The sequence below is a fragment of the Moschus berezovskii genome, chromosome 3 (genome assembly GCF_049115385.1).
Source record: "Moschus berezovskii isolate FMDL1 chromosome 3, NW_MosBer_1.0, whole genome shotgun sequence".
Lineage (NCBI taxonomy): Eukaryota > Metazoa > Chordata > Mammalia > Artiodactyla > Moschidae > Moschus > Moschus berezovskii.
In genome coordinates, this window is record NC_142462.1 from 52,127,908 (window position 1) to 52,148,497 (window position 20,590).

The window sequence follows — 20,590 nt, forward strand, 5'->3', positions numbered from 1 at the left end:
TTAATAACTTGTCTTTGCAACTTCCTTCTGTTCAATAGGTGATGAAATTCAGGAGTTTTTTTAAAGCATATTTTATAGTAGTCAAAAATAATGCAATCCTGAGATCTCCATATTTGAACACATATGTTTAAATATCACTTGAATTTTTATTCAAATACCCAAGTGTTTGTTTTTTTCAACTAGTTCTAAATCTTTTACTTTTTTCTTTTTTTGAAGTAAATAAGATTTACTACAAGCTAAGGTCTTCTGAGTCCTAAGTGTGAGTCAGTTCTGACCTAAATCTTGACTCTTTGAGAGATATTTAATATTAAACAGTATGGCTTATTCATTTATTAAACATTCCCTCCCCTGGAGTCTTCACCATAGATCAATTAATACCCATTTCTGAGAAATCTGAACAAGGCTCCTGCTCTGGCAAATAGAAGCAATTCAGTAATAAGAATATTGAATAATAAGTAATATTCACATCTACTTGGCTAAATTCTGTGAGATTTGGGGGCTTCTTTCTGCAGGAGGCAGAGTATTTGGTGAGTGGATGGGGAGATGTAATGTGTATCAGTCAACAGTGTAACTAATCAGTGTAAATGAGAGAATCAGTAATAATAACATGAATATGGTAGGCAAAATGGAAAATTACTTCATAAATTCTATTCCAAAAAAATTAAGTATTTTATTCTATGAATTCTAGAAACATAAACATGCAACTTTGGGAGTATTTACAAGTCAAGCGTTTTCTGAACTGATCTCATCTTGCCAGTAACTGAGTCAGTATAGAAAAACTGCCGTCAAGTGGAGCCTCTCATCCCTTATGAATCTGTTTTGCTCAGGTTCAAAAATGTAACTGCTGGACTTAAAAATCACTATGTGTATCCTTCCCAAATGTATGTTCAAGTGTTTCATCATATACTCTATATCAGTTCAGTTCAGTTGCTCAGTCATGTCTGACTATTTGCGACCCTACAGACTGTAGCATGCCAGGCCTCCCTACCATCACCAACTCTTGGAGTTTACTCAAACTCATGTCCATTGCATCAGTGATGCCATCCCACCATCTCAGCCTCTGTTGTCCCCTTCTCCTCCCGCCTTCAATCTTTCCCAGCATCAGGGTCTTTTCAAATGAGTCAGCTCTTCGCATGAGGTGGCCAAGGTACTGGAGTTTCAGTTTCAGCATCAGGCCTTCCAGTGAATATTCAGGACTGATATCCTTGAGGATGGACTGGTTCGATCTCCTTGCTGTTCAAGGGATTCTCAAGAGTCTTCTCCAACACCACAATTCAAAAGGATCAATTCTTTGGCACTCAGCTTTCTTTATAGTCAATTCTCACATCCATACATGACCACTGGAAAAACCATAGCTTTGACTAAACGGCTCTTTGTTGGCAAAGTAATGTCTCTGCTTTTTAATACGCTGTCTAGGTTGATCCTAGCTTTTCTTCCAAGGGAGCAAGCATCTTTTAATTTCATGGCTGCAGTCACCATCTGCAGTGATTTTGGAGCCCCCCAAAATAAAGTCTGTCACTGTTTCCACTGTTTCCCCATTTATTTGCCATGAAGTGATGTGAGCAGATGCCATGATCTTAGTTTTCTGAATGTTGAGCTTTAAGCCAACTTTTCACTCTCCTCTTTCACTTTTTTCAAGAGACTCTTTGGTTCTCCTTCACTTTCTGCCATAAGGGTGGTATCATCTGCATATCTAATGTTATTGATATTTCTCTGGTCTATCTTGATTCCAGCTTGTGCTTCATCCAGTCCAGCATTTCTCCTGATGTACTCTACATAGAAGTTAAATAAGCTGGGTGACGATATTCAGCCTTGACATACTCCTTTCCTGATTGGAACCAGTCTGTTGTTCCATGTCCAGTTTTAACTATTGCTTCTTGACCTGCATACAAATTTCTCAGGAGGCAGGTCAGGTGGTCTGGTATTCCCATCTCTTTCAGAATTTTCCACAGTTTGTTGTGATCCACACAGTCAAAGGCTTTGGCATAGTCAATAAAGCAGAAGTAGATGTTTTTCTGGAACTCTCTTGCTTTCTCGAAGATCCAACGGATATTGGCAATTTGATCTCTGGTTCCTCTGCCTTTTCTAAATCCAGCTTGAACATCTGGAAGTTCATGATTCACGTACTGTTGAAGCCTGGCTTGGAGAATTTTGATCATTACTTTGCTAGCGTGTGAGATGAGTGCAATTGTGCAGCAGTTTGAATATTCTTTGGCATTGTCTTCCTTTGGGATTGGAATGAAAACTGACCTTTTCCAGTCCTGTGGCCACTGCTGAGTTTACCAAATTTGCTGGCATATTGAGTGCAGCACTTTCACAGCATCATCTTTTAGGATTTGAAGTAGCTCAACTGGAATTCCATCACCTCCACTAGCTTTGTTCATAGTAATGCTTCCTAAGGCCCACTTGACTTAACATTCCAGGCTCTAGAGTCTGGCTCCAGGTGAGTGATCACACCATTGTGATTATCTGAGTTGTGAAGATCTTTTTTGTACAGTTCTTCTGTGTATTCTTGCCACCTCTTCTTAACATCTGTTTCTGTTAGGTCCATACCGTGTCTGTCCTTTATTGTGCCCATCTTTGCATAAAAAGTTCCTTTGGTATCTCTAATTTTCTTGAAAATATCACTAGTCTTTCCCATTCTATTGTTTTCCTCTATTTCTTTGCATTGATCACTGAGGAAGACTTTCTTATCTCTCCTTGCTATTCTTTGGAACTCTGCATTCAAATGGGTATATCTTTCCTTTTCTCCTTTGCCTTTAGCTTCTCTCCTTTTCACAGCTGTTTGTAAGCCCTCCTCAGACAACCATTTTGCCTTTTGCATTTCTATTTCTTGGGGATGGTCTTGATCACTGCCTCCTATACAGTGTCACAAACCGCTATCCATAGTTCTTCAGGTACTCTGTCTATCAGATCTAATCCCTTGAATCTATTTCTCACTTCCACTGTATAATCTTAAGGGATTTGATTTAGGTCATACCTGAATGGTCTAGTGGTTTTCCTTGCTTTCTTCAATTTAAGTCTGAATTTGGCAATAAGGAGTTCATGATCTGAGCCACAGTCAGCTCCTGGTCTTGATTTTGCTAACAGTATAGAGCTTCTCCATCTTTGGCTGAAAAGAATATAATCAATCTGATTTCAGTATTGACCATCTGGTGATGTCCATGTGTAGAGTCTTGTGCTGTTGGACGAGGATGTTTGCTGTTTACAAGTCAAGCATTTCCTGAACTGATCTCATCTTGCCAGTCATCGAGTCGATGTAGAAAAACTGCAGTCAAGTGGAGCCTCTCATCCCTTATGAATCTGTTTTGCTCAGGTTCAAAAATGCAACTGTTGGACTTAAAAATCACTATGTGTATCCTTGCCAAATGTATGCTTAAGTGTTTCATCATATACTCTGGCTACCTATCATAATTTTAACAGGCATTTCCCAGCCTTGCTCTCATCTGTCTTTTAAACATTTAAAATAATATGTTAAAGTTAATTTTCTTCTAAAGTTTTTTGTAGATAAGGATTACAAGTCTTATGGCTGTTCAGCCAAACAGCCTAAAATATCAGCCAGTATTTATCTTCAATTTAACAAAAAGTGAGAAAGTCAAACTTCTTACCAGAAATGTGTATAACTTTAAGCACATCAATAAATCAATTGACCTCAGCTGGGGGGGGGGGCGGGGAAAAAAAGCTGAAACATCTCTGAGATTAGTTTTTTAATTTGATAGACTCAAGGTTGTTGAAATGAACAGTGATTTTATTAAATAAACTATGGCAACCAGACACTCCTCTAAGGCCTGCTGCCAGCAGCCCTGGGAACTGGCCCCATCCTTCAGCTGGTGAACACCAGCCCCAAGACCTGCCAGGCCACACAGCCAACCCAGTGGGCCAATAACCACTGAACAAGGCAGGGTCTTTCCACCAAACACACCAGGGCCCAGCCATGTCTACCAGACTGCCCACTGTCGTTGGCCCTGCCACAACAGAAGGACCCTTGCAGCCGCATTGAGGACAGCCCTAGAGCATTTAACTCTAGTGGGTAACCAGTGGGGAGTCTGCTGCTCAGCCCCATAGGGCATATCCTACATAAGACCACTCTTCCATGATTGGCAAATTTTTTACATTTCCTAAACACATAGAAATAAAAACAGAGAATTAGGCTTAATGAGATAACAGAGGAATATGTTCCAAATGAAGTAACAAGACAAAACTCCAGAAGAAGAACTAAGAGAAATAGAAATAAACAATCTATGCAATAAAGAATTCAAGGTAATGATCATAGAAGTGCTCAATTAATTGGGAGAAGAATGAATGAACACAGTGAGAAGTTTAACAAAGAGTTAGAAAAAAAACTGAGGAATATCATAACTGAAATAAAAATATGCTAGGAGAAATCAACAGTAGATGAGATGATACAGAGGAACAGAACTGGAAGAGTAGTGGAATCACCCAATCTGAAGAGAAAAAAACACTTTCTTTAAAATAAGGATACTTTTAAGAGACTCCTGGGAAAATATCAAGTGTACTAACATTGGGCTTCCCAGGTGGTAGTAGTGGTAAAGAAGCCACTTGCCAATGCAGGTAGATGTAAGAGATATGGGTTCAGTCCCTGGGTTGGGGAGATCCCCTGGAGGAGGGCACAGCAACCCAGTCCAGTATTCTCGAGTATTCTTGCCTGGAGAATCCATGGACAGAGGAGCCGGTCAGGCTGCAGTCCATAGCGTTGCACAGAGCCAGTCATGACTGAAGCAACTTAGCACATCTGCATGTACTAACATTTGCATTATAAGAAGGAGAGGAAAGGGCAAAAAACTGGAAGACATGATAGTTGAAAACTTCCCTAATCTGGGAAGGGAAACAAACATTCAGGTGCAGAAAGCACCAAGAGTCCCAAACAAGATGAACTGAGAGGTCCATACCAAGACACACTATAAAATGGCAAAAATTCAAAAGAGAATCTGAAAAGCAGCTAGGGAAAAGCAACAAGGGAACCAACATCAGCTGACTTTTCAGCAGAAACTGCATGCCAGAAGGGAGTGGCATGATATTTTTTAAATGATAAAGGGAAAAACAATACTCCACAAGGCTACCACTCTGATTCAAAGAAAAGACCAAGAGTTTTAAAGAGGAGCAAAAGCTGAAAGTAACTGGGTTTACAAGAAATGTTAAAGGGACTTCACTAAGTCGAAAAGAAAGGGCCACAACTAGAAATATGAAAATTACAAAAGGAAAAAATGTCACTGGTAAAGGCAGGTATCCAGTAAAGGTAGTATATCAACCACTTATAAAATAGTAGGAAGGTTAAACGACAAAAGTAGTAAAATCATCTATATCGACAATAAGTAGTTAAGAGATACACAAAACAAAAAGGTATGAACTGTGATGTCAAAAACAGTAAACTTGAAGGGGAGTAAAAATGCATTCAAACTTAAGAGAATAGCAACTTAAAATAATCAAATATGTATAAAGATTTCTATACATACACTTCATAATAGCCACAAAACAAAAATGTAAAACAGGTACACACATAAAAAAAGAGGAAATAAATCCAAGCAAACACTGAAGATAGTCAACAAATCAACAAAGAAAAGAGAACAAAAGAAGAAAAAGTAATAAACTGGTTTAAGATGGCAGACTAAGTACCTGTTTCAATTTTCCTTTCCTACCCAAATTACCAGAAACAAATTTTTCTGATCTATCATGTCCTTGGAAAACAACAGGGATGGTCTTGGTGGATCAAAAATTAATAGTTCCTAAAAATCAAAGACATGAAGAAAGCTGATCACCGAAGAATTGATGCTTTTGAACTGTGGTGCTGGAGAAGGCTCTTGAGAGTCCCTTGGACTGCAAGGAGATCCAACCAGTCCATTCTAGAGGAGATCAATCCTGGGTGTTCATTGGAAGGACTGATGCTAAAGCTGAAACTGCAATACTTTGGCCACCTCATGCAGCGAGTTGAGTCACTGGAAAAGACTCTGATGCTGGGAAAGGTTGGGGGCGGGAGGAGAAGGGGACGACAGAGAATGAGATGGCTGGATGGCATCACCAACTCTGTGGACATGAGTTTGAGTGAACTCCAAGAGTTGGTGAGGGACAGGGAGGCCTGGTGTGCTGTGATTCATGGGGTCGCGGAGAGTCGGACACGACTGAGCGACTGAACTGAACTGAACTGAAAAATCTAAATGCGAACATTACCAGATTGAATGAGGAACATTCAGAAGATGACTGCTGTAAAAGATGGAACAGCATTATGTCTTTGTGACGGGTGTGTCCCATAAATTAGAATATATAGTAATATTAACACCATTCTCATTAAAAATATGAGAAAAGGATTCAAGAAGAAGACAAGATAGCTGCATATCCTTGCTACCAGAAAAAGAAGTAGAAGATATAAGAATAGGAATGAATGGAAATATTTCCAGATGATATGATAGTCTACCTAGACTACCCAAAAGAATCAACTGACCAACTATTAAAACTAGGAAGGCAGTTTAACATATGATCAGATATATGACATTATATATAAAACCATCGCTTTCTGCAGCACCAGCAGTAACCAGTCAGAATAACTCCATTTTGTATTTTTCTTTTTTCAATTAAAAAAATACAGATAACTGTTGAAAGCCCTTGTGAACCTCGTCCCCATTTCATTCAACTCTCTCCATCTCAGAGGTAACCATTATCTTGCGTCTGGAGTTTTTCATTCACATGCATGCTTTTTACATTTTGCTGTGTGTGTGTGTGTGTGTGTGTGTGTGTACAAGTGACCTTAAATATATAGTATTGAAATTATTTCAAAATATAAAGTATATAATATTATTTTACACATTGAACACTTATATAAAAATGGTATTAGATTATATATATATCATTCTGCAACTTGCTTTCATCCATTAACATCTTTATCATTCATATTGATATTTTGAAATCTATTTTTTCTCTCATTTCCAGAAATATATATATGGAAACTTAAAAATGTACCTCAAAGGACATATGTTTTAATGCAATGGGCTGAATGTTTTTGTCCCCCCCAGAATTCATATGTTGGAATCCTCACCCCCAATGTAATGCTTTTAGGAGGTTGGCCCTTTGGGACATAATTAAGATGGAATTCTCATGAGTAGAATTAATGCCCTTATACAGGGGATTCCAGAGAGCTGTCTCTCCTGCTGTCTACCATATGTGGATACAGGAAGAACACGGAAGTCAATAACCAGAACAAGGCCCTCACTGGACCCCAACCGAGACTAGGCACCCTGGTCTTAGACTTCCAGGCTTCAGAACTATGAGAAATAAGTTTCTGTTGTTTATAAGCCACCCAGCCAAAATAGAACTCTATTATAGCAGCCTGAACTAAGACAGTTAAACACAAAGTTTACAAAGCAAGTTAGAAAACTTGGAAATAACATTAGTGTCCATCAGTAAGAAGAAAGTTAAATAACTATGGTATAGCCATAGTATGGTACTCCCTAAAATCAAGGAAATGATTTTAAGTACTTAAAAATAATTTAGTAGTTCTATATGTACTGACATGAAAAGATTTTCAGGATATAAAAGAAAATATAAAACAATATTATCCCTTTAATGTTAAAAATTAAAATTCTGTATTTTTAATCACAAATGCTTAAATGTATTTTAGAAAAACAGAAAAAGTGATAATGTTGAGTATCATTGGGTAAGTGAATGGGTTTGAGAGAGATGAAAGTAGATTTTTTCTTCTACTCTCTATTGTTATTATTACTTTAGTGAGAATATGTCCTTATATTGTGGATAAATTTCTGATATATAGATACACAAATGCTAGACAAAAAAATATCAATGAGAATGACCAAAGGACCAGGTCTCAGGGCATACAATCCAGGAAGAGCTGAGTGTATTATGGGATTTTAAATAGTTTTAATAGGCATTCTCATGGTCTAAGACTGTAACTGAAGTTTCCATTTTAAAATACAGGTAAGCAAAAAAATAAAATACAGGGAAGCAAGACAAAAAAGTTAATAAACATACTTACTGACAGATCTCAAAGTTTTCGATCGGAAAACACAACCACGAAAATTCAAGCGCAGCACATTTAGACGCCACCTTTGCAAAATAGACACTATATATTTATCTGTGATTATATTTTTTACTGCAGAAAAATCAATCTAGAAAGGATAAACAAAAATGTTAAGAAATGAGAAAGATCTTTGGCATGTGAAATTTTAAAATATTTTTAAAGCATCAAAGAACTAAAATTTCATCTCATCACTCTTTTTTGTTTGTTAGGGTTTTTGTGGTCATTCCCAGGTTTAATTACAAACAGATTCCAAATGTCCAGTCCAGGTTGACAGCTGGGAGGGCAAGGATCTCACATCCACCCCCCAACAAGAGTCAATTTTCATGGGGTGCCTGGATGCAGGCCCCCCATCATTCCAGGTGAGCCCCAAGGCTTCCCCTTATTTCAATGTTAATGGACCCTTCTTCATTCATCACTAATGTGTGCCTGCTTCTTTCTTCATGAGCACAAACTATGCACTGAATGCTTGACTATGGAAAGACAATATAGTATGTGGATTATAATGGCTTTTCCATAACTCATAAGTTTGTGGGGGTAGTTCTAGAGATAAGGAAAGATGATCTGAGTGCAGTGTATAAAACTGAAAAGCACAGAATTTTCTGTAACCTCTGAATGGCCAGGGCTGGTGGATAAACAACAACATAGTATTTTTTTATTGAGTATAGTTGATAACAATAACATAGTGTTAATACTACCCTTCAGCTAAAAGGTTAAGTGTACTGAACATCCCACTTCTTATTGCTTTCTGAACAAAGTTATTCTTCATGCTGAAATGTTTATTACAGTTGTGTCACATTTGAGCACTCACAAATAAAGACAGAAATAATTGCAAATGAAGGGCAACAGATAATTGTGGAAATAGAAATTTGCTGAACATAAACTAACTTCCTATTCTGGCTTTGCTCTTCGCTGCCATGTGCTCATATTTTCTCCATCTTTACCCAGTGAGGTCTCTGGGCATGAGTGCTGGCTTTTTCTGCCAGTTTTCTGTAAGATTTGTCCTGATTTAATATGGTACATATTCCTTCTTTCCCAGACCATTTGGATTCAGTTTATTCTTCTTTACGGGTTTTCCAAAGGAAAAAGTGACACCCCCTAATCTGTCACATAAGTAAGAGATTTATTATTTTAAATCAGTGGTTCTTACTGTGGTCCAGAGACAAGCAGCATCAGCATCACCCAGGAACTCATTGGAAATGCAAATTCTCAAGCCCTTCCTCAGAAAAACTGAGTCAGAAACTCTGGGGGTGGCAATCAGCAATCTTAACAATCCCTTCTGATGATTCTGATGCATTCTAAAGTTTAAGAATCCCTGCCTTCAACTAAAAATTATATCTAAGACAAGAATAATAAATTTGGTAGCTAAGAGGTGTTAATTAAGAGAAGCACATTTTTTTTAAATTACCATTGCTACATAAGGTAAGAGTAGAAGGCTATAGTCAAGAATGGAATGGTGCTCTGATGGGATGTAAAGATGCTGTGTTGATTATGGAGCTAGATTCCTTGTACCTTGCCAACTCCTCTTGGGGTCTTTGTCAAAGTTTCTGCAGAATGACCCCAATCACCTATTCATAGGTCAGTCTGAGCACATATCATTAGTCCTCCAATCAATAACAATTAAGGAGGGGTGGTAAAGCCAGCTATTAACTGGACATAGGCAACAAGGAAAATGTTGCCACTCCAACATTTGTTGATGGCATAAATGATCACAGTTATTAAGATTAAAGCAGTTATCCAAGAAAAAGAAAAGAAAGGTCATCAAGGATAATACGTGCTTATTTTTATCATTGGCTAAGACCTACCACCCAACGTTTCTTTGGAATGAAAAATAAAGCATGTTTTACTTTATGGGAATAGTACAAATATAGTGCAATGACAAGAATAATAAAAGAGGCATGAGCCTAGGAGTCCACATTAGAAAATGCCTGAGTATATATATGCATGCATGCAAACACACCAAGAATTATCAAACAAGCTTTGTTTACATGTTGTCTATTTTAGCCTGATTTCAGGCTCAGTAGTTTTTTTTTTCTTCCCTTTTACTCCATATTTTGTGCTGCTTTGTTGTATTTTTTTTTTTAACTAAGAACAGTAACTAATATTTATTGAGTGCTGCCCACATGCCAGACTCTACAATAAGCACCTTTCTTGCATTTTGCTTAGTCTATCTCTGGAGCTCCTTGAGTAAGGCAATGTTAAGCCTAACTCGGATGTAATAGAGCTTTATTTCAATCCAAAAAATAATATTCAATATATTTCTACTATTTAAATTAGAAAATACTTCTATCAAATCTCTTCAAGTAACATTTTTTATCTTTTCCTTCAGGCTGTGCCTGGATGAAAGTGAAACAAGTGTACCTCTTTTTTGTGATCCCATGTTGTGGAGCAGGAAGAAGGTAGTCCCCATTACTGCTATAAGGTGACCTATTCTCCTTTAAGAACTAGAATAAAGACATAGATTCAGGTAGTGTCTACTTACACCATTCCACAATGAGCCCATTTGTGTCATCAGCAACCAGGAGCGATTAACTTGACCACATATTACCAGATCTCTTAAACTGAGGTAGGAGAAAATCTAAACACAAAGAAAAGTAATACACAATTTTGAAAAACATGTGAATTTTGATCTAACTCTTCCATTTTCCATTTGTGTGTGTGTGTTAATAAGGGTAATGCAATCCATATATTGTGGTAGCAGGGGTTTATGTGCTTGCATTTTATCTAAAGATAGAAATTTCATCTAGAGTTCTAGAACTTATCTGATGATGCCTTTGATAGAGTGTGATCAAACTGATAGTTGCAGAAGAATGGTGAAGATAGGTAGATTTATTTTGTTTTCTGAATGAAAGTAGCATTCTGCTAGAAAGTGAATGATTTCCCTAAATGAAGTCATTCAATAATCATTTGCTGAAATAAACTGGGTTCTTTTAAAGTTACAGGATTCCTGGGAATATACTTAAAATGTATGTTGTAGTGAGTTGATATATGTATACATTGTGAAAGGATTCCTCCACCTAGTTAAACACATCCAACGCTCACATATTTATCTTTATTTTAATTAATTCATTTTTATGAGAACATTTAAGTTCTGTTCTGTTAGCAAATTTCAATTTTACAATAAGTGTTATTAGTCATAGTCACCATATATCACTTTAAATTCTCAGACCTTATTCATATTATAGCTAAACATTTATACCCTTTTTCCAAACTCTGAGTTACATAGCAAAAGAAACCCAGCTGATACAAGAAATAGCAAATTGGATTATGTAAGATAAAATTACACAGGGTAGGGCACAGAGGAAAAGATGGAAAATATGAAGGAAGTTAACTGCACATTATATAACATAAAAAGGTTATAGATAACATTATACAACATCCTATATATACCCTTATAGAATTTCCAGAAGAAAGGAGGAGAGCAAATGGAAATCAAAACAAAACTCAAAAATATTACAAATAAAAATGCTTTAGAATGATGAAAAGCAACAATTCTCAGATTTAAGAAGCACAAGAAATCCCAAACAGCATACTTATTCCATGGCTTTGTAGTGAAATTACAAAAGGCGATAAGCAAAGGAAAACCTTAAGTGCAACCAGAGACTGATTATCGACAATAGAATGTCACTTAGCAGTCTCCAAAAGCAAAAGTCATCAGAAAATACTTACCAATCTCAGATACCACATGTAAGTAAATTACACCTCAAGGATGAATATTAAGTAGACACCCTATGGCAAAGATTGAGAGAGTTTGCCTCCAATGGACCCATCACAAAAGAACTTGTAAATGATGTTTATGTAAGAAGAAAGGAGTGAGATAAAATAGTAATGAGGGGCAAAGAAACTAATAAACATAGGAGTAAACCCAATAACCTTATAAAAGCACATAATGATGATGACTAATGTGGGGGGTACAAAAAACAAGGGACAAAACCCCTAGAAAATACTAATATTCTAAGACTGGAGCCAAAGAATGCTCAAACTACCGCACAATTGCACTCATCTCACACACTAGTAAAGTCATGCTCAAAATTCTCCAAGCCAGGCTTCAGCAATATGTGAACCGTGAACTCCCAGATGTTCAAGCAGGATTTAGAAAAGGCAGAGGCACCAGAGAGCAAATTGCTAACATCCGCTGGATCATGGAGAAAGCAAGAGAGTTCCAGAAAAACATCTATTTCTGCTTCATTGACTATGCCAAAGCCTTTGACTGTGTGGATCACAATAAACTGTGGAACATTCTGAAAGAGATGGGAATCCCAGACCACCTGACCTGCCTCTTGAGAAACCTGTATGCAGGTCAGGAAGCAACAGTCAGAACTGGACATGGAACAACAGACTGGTTCCAAATAGGAAAAGGAGTACATCAAGGTTGTATATTGTCACTTTGCTTATTTAACTTATATGCTGAGTACATCATGAGGAACGCTGGGCTGGAAGAAGCACAAGCTGGAATCAAGATTGCTGGGAGATATATCAATAACCTCAGATATGCAGATGATACTACCCTTATGGCAGGAAGTGAAGAGGAACTCAAAAGCCTCTTGATGAAAGTGAAAGAGGAGAGTGAAAAGGTTGGCTTGAAGCTCAACATTCAGAAAACAAAGATCATGGCATCTGGTCCCATCACTTCATGGGAAATAGATGGAAAAACTGTGGAAACAGTGTCAGACTTTATTTTTTTGGGCTCCAAAATCACTGCAGATGCTGACTGCAGCCATGAAATTAAAAGACGCTTACTCCTTGGAAGGAAAGTTATGACCAACCTTGACAGTATATTAAAAAGCAGAAGCATTACTTTGCCAACAAAGGTCCGTCTAGTCAAGGCTATGGTTTTTCCCGTGGTCATGTATGGATGTGAGAGTTGGACTGTGAAGAAAGCTGATCGCCAAAGAATTGATGCTTTTGAACTGTGGTGTTGGAGAAGGCTCTTGAGAGTCCCTGTACTGCAAGGAGATCCAACCAGTCCATTCTAAAGGAGATCAATCCTGGGTGTTCATTGGAAGGACTGATGCTAAAGCTGAAACTGCAATACTTTGGCCACCTCATGCGACGAGTTGACTCACTGGAAAAGACTCTGATGCTGGGAAAGGTTGGAGGCGGGAGGAGACGGGGACGACAGAGAATGAGATGGCTGGATGGCATCACCGACTCTATGAACATGAGTTTGAGTGAACTCTGAGAGTTGGTGAGGGACAGGGAAGCCTGGCGTGCTGTGATTCATGGGGTCGTGGAGAGTCGGACACGACTGAGCGACTGAACTGAACTGAACTGAACTGAAGACTGGAGAGAGTAATCAGAGTTAAAATGTTCTAAATTCTGGTAATTATTCAGGAAGAAAGTTTAGATATTCATTTACTTTAAGTTTTATTAAGGTAAATGTGCATGTTAAAAATATGTAAGTGAAACCATTGAAATAGAAGAAATAGAATGGTTATCTTCTAAAATATAAAAATGGGGGATGGGAATAGCTTTTTAAATTCAACAAATAAAGTCAGGAAAGGACAAAACAAGGAAGCACATAAAAAACCAAATAGCATAAAATGAAATGAAAAATCTAAGTATATCTAGTAATAATAAATTTAACAAAATTCACCGGTGGGAATGGAGAAGGAAATGGCAACCCACTCCAGTTTTCTTGCCTAGAGAATTCCATGGACAGAGGAACCTCGTAGGCTGCTCTCCATGGGGTCGCACAGAGTCAGACGCGACTGAAGCGACTTAGCATGCATGCATGCCTTGGAGAAGGAAATGGCAACCCACTCCAGTATTCTTGCCTGGAGAAGCCCAGGGACAGAGGAGCCTGGTGGGCTGCCACCTATGGGGTCGCACAGAGTCAGACACGACTGAAGTGACAGCAGCAGCAGCACTGGTGGGAAGACAAAGATTATCCCTAATATTGTTTTTGCTTTTAAGTTTTTCCTACTTATTTAATATAGCTATCAAAAATCTCCTTTCAGTTGTGTTCATCTTGTTCAGCATTGTACTTTAGGTGGATTTTTAAAGTTTATTTGATAAAGAAGATCACTACATTATAATTAAAGTAATTCTAAGAATCTACTAAGGATATATAACAATTCTAAATGTGTAACCATCTGAAAACATAGCCACAAGGATACAAGGAGAAATTGACAAATCCACAATCATGATGAAAGGTTATATCAGAAATCTTAATTGTTGATAAATCATTCTGAGGAAATAATCTTTCCTGGATTCCTCAGTGTTCCTGCAAAAAACTCTAGCCTCTGGAGACACAGAAATCTGTATGACATAAAGGTAATGTTTTAAAAAATAAATAAAGGTAATATTTTATCTTTACTTCCTCTATAAACACTCTACTTTTCTGTAAACTACGGAGATTAGATCTGTAGCTATCTGTCTAGTTAATTCTCTGATCTGAAAGGATGATAAAAATTTTCTTTTCTCCCCAAGAATGTCAAGTGGGTATAATCCAGCCTACTTTCCTAGGTCAAGCTCCCAAAATGTCAGGAAGATCTTTACTAATTTACATTCAAGGAGATATGGGTCCCAGGACCTTGGCAACACCTCTATGTCATAAAAATCAGAGATACTGATTTTTATCTGGCCCTTAGAGAGATGTATTTAAGCCCTGCCTCCCTGATAGGTCAGTTGGTAAAGAATCCGCCTGCAAAGCAGGAGACCCCGGTTCAATACCTAGGTTGGGAAGATCTGCTGGAGAAGGGATAGGCTACCCACTCTAATATTCCTGTGCTTCCCTTGTGGCTCAACTGGTAAAGAATCTGCCTGCAATGTGGGAGACCTGGGTTCAATCCCTGGGTTGGGAAGATCCCCTGCAGAAGGGAAAGGCTACCCACTCCAGTATTCTGGCCTGGAGAATTCCATGGACTATCAGTCCATGGGGTAACAAAGAGTCTTACATGACTGAACAACTTTCATTAACTTTCATTAACTAACTAACTCCCTCTTTTATTTATAAGGACCTTGTTACTACATTGGATCCACCCAGATAAGCAAGGATAATCTCATCATCTCAATATCTTTAACTTAACATCTGCTAAGATTCTTGCCTTGTATTCACAGGTTCTGAGGATTTGGTGGGGTACAGGGGTGGAGTGGGGGAGCAATTTTTCTGCCTATCATACTATGTAAGGAAATGAAAGTGAAAGTGAATTTCCCCTAAAGTCAGGAACATGACAAGGGTGTCCACTCTCACCACTACTATTCAACATAGTTTTGGAAGATTTCATCACAGCAATCAGAGAAGAAAAAGAAATAAAAGGAATCCAGACTGGAAAAGAAGTAAAACACTGTTTGCAGATGACATGATCCTCTACATAGAAAACCCTAAAGACATCACCAGAAAATTACTAGAGCTAATTAATAATTATAGTAAAGTAGCAGGATATAAAATTAATACACAGAAATCACTTGCATTCATATACACTGACAATGAGAAAACAGAGAAATTAAGGAAACAATCCTATTCACCATTGTGACGAAAAGAACAAAATACTTAGGAATAATTTACCTAAGAAAACAAAGGACCTATATATAGAAAACTATAAAACACTGATGAAAGAAATCAAAGATGACACAAATAGATGGAGAAATATACCGTGTTCATGGATCAGAAGAATCAATATAGTGAAAATGAGTATACTACCCAATGCAATCTATAGATACAATGCAATCCCTATCAAGCTACCAATGGTATTTTTCACAGAATGAGAATAAATAAGTTCACAATTTGTATAGAAATGCAAAAAACCTTGAATAGCCAAAGCAATCTTGAGAAAGAAGAATGTAACTGGAGGAATCAACCTGCCTGACTTCAGACTATACTACAAAGCTACAGTCATCAAGACAGTATGGTACTGGCACAAAGACAAAAGTCTAGATTAATGTAACAAAATAGAAAGCCTAAAGATAAATCCACGCACCTATAAACACCTTATTTTTGACAGAGGCAAAAATATACAATGGAAAAAAGACAATCTCTTTCACAAGTGGTGCTTGGAAAACTGGTCAACCACTTGCAAAAGAATGCAATTAGAACACTTTCTAACACCATACACAAAAATAAACTCAAAATGGATTAAAGATCTAAATGTAAGATCAGAAACTATAAAACTCCTAGAGGAGAACATAGGCAGAAATCTCTCTGACATAAATCACAGCAAGATCCTCTATGACACACTTCCCAGAGTAATGGAAATTAAATAAAAAATAAACAAATGGGACCTAATTAAACTTAAAAGCTTTTGCACAATGAAAGAAACTATAAGCAAGGTGAAAAGACAGCCTTCAGAATGGGAGAAAATAATAGCAAATGAAGCAACTGACAAAGAATTAATCTCAAAAATATACAAGCAGCTCATGCAGCTCAATACCAGAAAAATAAATAACCCAATCAAAAAATGAGCCAAAGAACTAAACAGACATTTCTCCAAAGAAGGCATACAGATAACTAACAAACACATGAAAAGATGCTCAACATCACTCATTATCAGAGAAATGCAAATCAAAACCACAATGAGGTACCATCTCATGCCAGTCAGAATGGCTGCCATCAAAATGTCTACAAACAATAAATGCTGGAGAGGGTGCAGAGAAAAGGGAACCCTCTTACACTATTGTTGGGAATGCAAACTAGTACAGCCACTATGGAGAACAGTGTGGAGATTCCTTAAAAAACTGGAAATAGAACTGCCATATGACACAGCAATCCCACTGCTGGACATACACACTGAGGAAACCAGAATTGAAAGAGACGTGTGTACCCCAATGTTCATTGCAGCACTGTTTACAATAGCTAGAACATGGAAGCAACCTAGATGTCCATCAGTAGATGAATGGATAAGAAAATTGTGGTACATATACACAATGGAATATTACTCAGCTATTAAAAAGAATGCATTTGAATCCATTCTAATGAGGTGGATGAAACTGGAGCCTGTTATGCAGAGTGAAGTAAGTCAGAAAGAAAAACACCAATACAGCATATCAGTGCATGCATATGAAATTTACAATGCATGTATATGAAAGATGGTAACGATGGCCCTATATACGAGACAGCAAAAGAGACAGATATAAAGAACAGACTTTTAGACTCTGTGAGAAATGGCAAGTGTGAGATGATTTGAGAGAATAGCATTGAAATATGTATATTACCATATGTGAAACAGATGACCAATCCAAGTTTGATGCATGAAGCAGGGCACTCAAAGCTGGTGCCCTGGACCATCCAGAGGGATGGAATGAGGAGGGAGGAGGGAGGGAGGTTCCAGAATGGGGGACACGTGCACACCCATGGCTGATCCACGTCAATGTATGGCAGAAACCACCACAATATTGTGAAGTAATTAGCCTCCAATTAAAATAAATTAATTAATTTTTTGAAAAAGAAGTGGAAAAAAAGAAAAGAAAGTGAAAGTTGCTCAGTCATGTCTGACACTTTACAACCCCATGGACTATACAATCCATAGAATTCTCCAGGCCAGAATACTGGAGTGGATAGCCTTTCCCTTCCGTAGGGTATCTTCCCAACCCAGGGATCGAACTCAGGTCTCCCGCATTGCAGGCAGATTCTTTACCAGCTGAGCCACCAGGGAGGCCGAAGAATACTGGAGTGGGTAGCCTATCCCTCCTCCAGTGTATCTTCCTGACCCAGGAATTGAACCAGGGTCTCCTGCATTGCAGACAGATTCTTCACCAACTGAGCTATCAGGTATGTAAGGAAATGATCAACACTAAATTTAAGAAAGTAGTTACATCTGAGGGAGGGAAAAAAAATACAGTCAGAGAGGCTTTAATTGTATTTGTTAAATCTTATTTCTTAAGCTGAGTGGTGATTACATTCGTTATATTTTTTTGTGCATGCTTAAAATATTTTATTCTAAAAACCTAAGTTTTGACAAAAATATCTAGGAATGAATGTAACTAAGGTGAAAGACTAGTACACTGCAAGCAACAAAGCATTATTGAAAGACATTTAAGACCTAAATTAATAGGAAAATATCCCATGTTAATAGATTGGAGGACATAATAACAATAAAAGAAATTTAAACAGAATTAAAAGATGCTTACTCCTTGGAAGGAAAGTTATGACCAACCTAGATAGTACATTAAAAAGCAGAGACATTACTTTGCCAACCAAGGTCCATCTAGTCAAGGCAATGGTTTTTCCCGTGGTCATGTATGGATGTGAGAGTTGGACTGTGAAGAAAGCTGAGCGCCAAAGAATTGATGCTTTTGAACTGTGGTGCTGGAGAAGACTCTTGAGAGTCCCTTGTACTGCAAGGAGATCCAACCAGTCCATTCTAAAGGAGATCAGTTCTGGGTGTTCATTGGAAGGACTGATGCTAAAGCTGAAACTGCAATACTTTGGCCACCTCATGTGATGAGTTGACTCACTGGAAAAGACTCTGATGCTGGGAAAGGTTGGGGGCGGGAGGAGAAGGGGACGACAGAGAATGAGATGGCTGGATGGCATCACCGACTCTATGAACATGAGTTTGAGTGAACTCTGGGAGTTGGTGATGGACAGGGAGGCCTGGTGTGCTGTGATTCATGGGGTCACAGAGAGTCGGACAAGACTGAGCGACTGAACTGAACTGAAATCTGTATATGAATAAACACACACATAAACACACACACACACAAACCCTGCAGATTCAAAGAGTATTCTATCAACTATCCAAGGAATTGATAATACTAACAAGAAAAGTACTTAAGATGTCAGTATCACCCAAAGTGCTCTACAAATTCAATACAGTCTCTATCAAAATGCCAATGGTCCTAGCAGGCAAGAATATATAATGGGGCAAAGATAGCCTCTTCAATAAATGGTGCTGGGAAAACTGGACAGCTACATGTTAAAGAATGAAATTAAAACACTTTCTAACACCATACACAAAGATAAAGTCAAAATGGATGAAAGACCTAAATGTAATACCAGAAACTATAAAACTCTTAGAGGAAAACATAGGCAGAACATTCGATGACATAAATCAAAGCAAGATCCTCTATGACCCACCTCCTAGAGTAATGGAAATAAAAACAGAAGTAAACAAGTGGGACCTGATTAAACTTAAAAGCTTTTGCACAGCAAAGAAAACTATAAGCAAGGTGAAAAGACAACCCTCAGAATGGGAGAAAATAATAGCAAATGAAACAACTGACCAAGGATTCCGTTCCGTTCCGTCACTCAGTCTTGTCCGACTCTTTGTGACCCCGTGGACTGTATATAGCCTACCAGGCTTCTCCGTCCATGGGATTCTCCAGGCAAGAATACTGGAGTGGGTTACCGTTTCCTTCTCCAGGGGATCTTCCCGACCCAGGGACCGAACCCGGGTCTCCCGATTGGAGGCAGACGCTTTAACCTCTGAGCCACCAGGATTAGTTTCCAAAATATACAAGCAGCTCACACAACTCAATGCCAGAAAAACAAATAACCCAATCAAAAAGTGGGGAAAAAACCTAAACAGACATTTCTCCAAAGAAGACATACAGATGGCTAACAAACACATGAAAAGATACTCAACATCACTCATTATTAGAGAAATGCAAATCAAAACTACAATGAGCTATCTCCTCACACTGGTCAGAATGGCCCTCATCAAGAAGTCTACAAACAATAAATACCGGAGAGGGTGTGGAAAAAAGGGAACGCTCTTGCATTGTTGGTGGGAATGTAAATTGATACAGCCACCATGGAAGACGGTATGGAGATTCCTTAAAAAACTAGGAATAAAATCACCATATGAACCAGCAATCCCACTCCTAGGCATATACCCTGAGGAAACCAAAATTGAAAGAGACGCATGTATCCCATTGTTCATTGCAGCACTATTTACAATAGCTAGAACATAGAAGCAACCAGGATGTCCGCTGACAGATAAATGGATAAAGAAGTTGTGGTACATATGCAGAATGGAATATTTCTCAGCCATAAAAAAGAATGCATTTGAGCCATAATAAAGAATGCATTCTAATGTGGTGGATGAACCCAGAACCTATTATACAGAGTGAAGTGACTCAGAAACAGAAAGATAAATACTGTATTCTAATGCATATATACAGAATCAAAATGCTGTTATGTATACACTGGCCAAGTCATTCTGCAAGGACTACGTGTTCAAGTTGCTTGGTAAAGCTGAAGAAGAATGACATTCAGGTTGAGATATATGTATTTCTCAAGGTTTATACAAAAAAGAAAAGCAGGAATGAGAAAAACGTGCCTGTGAAAGGCATTGGAACTTCAGTGGGAGAGGTGGGCACCCCAAATGAGACAGGGGTGAGGGGTGGGGACTGGAAGAGGAGGGCATGGTGTGGGAGGTGAGGCGCCAGCAGCGTGAGGCTGGCTCAGCGCGCACAGGAAAGGGGTCTAGTCAAGGAGTGGGACCCTGGGGGAAGAAAGTCAGGTGGTCATACTGAGGGGTAGGGTGGAGACGGAGCTTAGTGATGTGAGAACCACATCCATTCATGAGATGAGGGACTGGCCTGTGTGGAGTATCAGAACCAGAGGGGTGTAAGGAGGGTGGTACTTGCACAGGAAACGTGGCT

The 20,590-nt window shown here is 38.3% G+C and overlaps 1 protein-coding gene across 1 annotated transcript in view; it reads right to left on the minus strand.

The window, feature by feature from the left end:
• The window catches only part of FBXL13 (F-box and leucine rich repeat protein 13), a 238,177-nt gene that overhangs the window by 148,405 nt on the left and 69,182 nt on the right, over nt 1-20,590 (minus strand). Inside the window, exons 8-9 of the mRNA XM_055420161.2 lie at nt 10,527-10,622; nt 8,003-8,135 (exon numbers count right to left, since the gene is read on the minus strand). Coding sequence (XP_055276136.2) covers nt 8,003-8,135; nt 10,527-10,622 — 229 coding nt within the window. The remainder of the gene's footprint in view (nt 1-8,002; nt 8,136-10,526; nt 10,623-20,590) is intronic.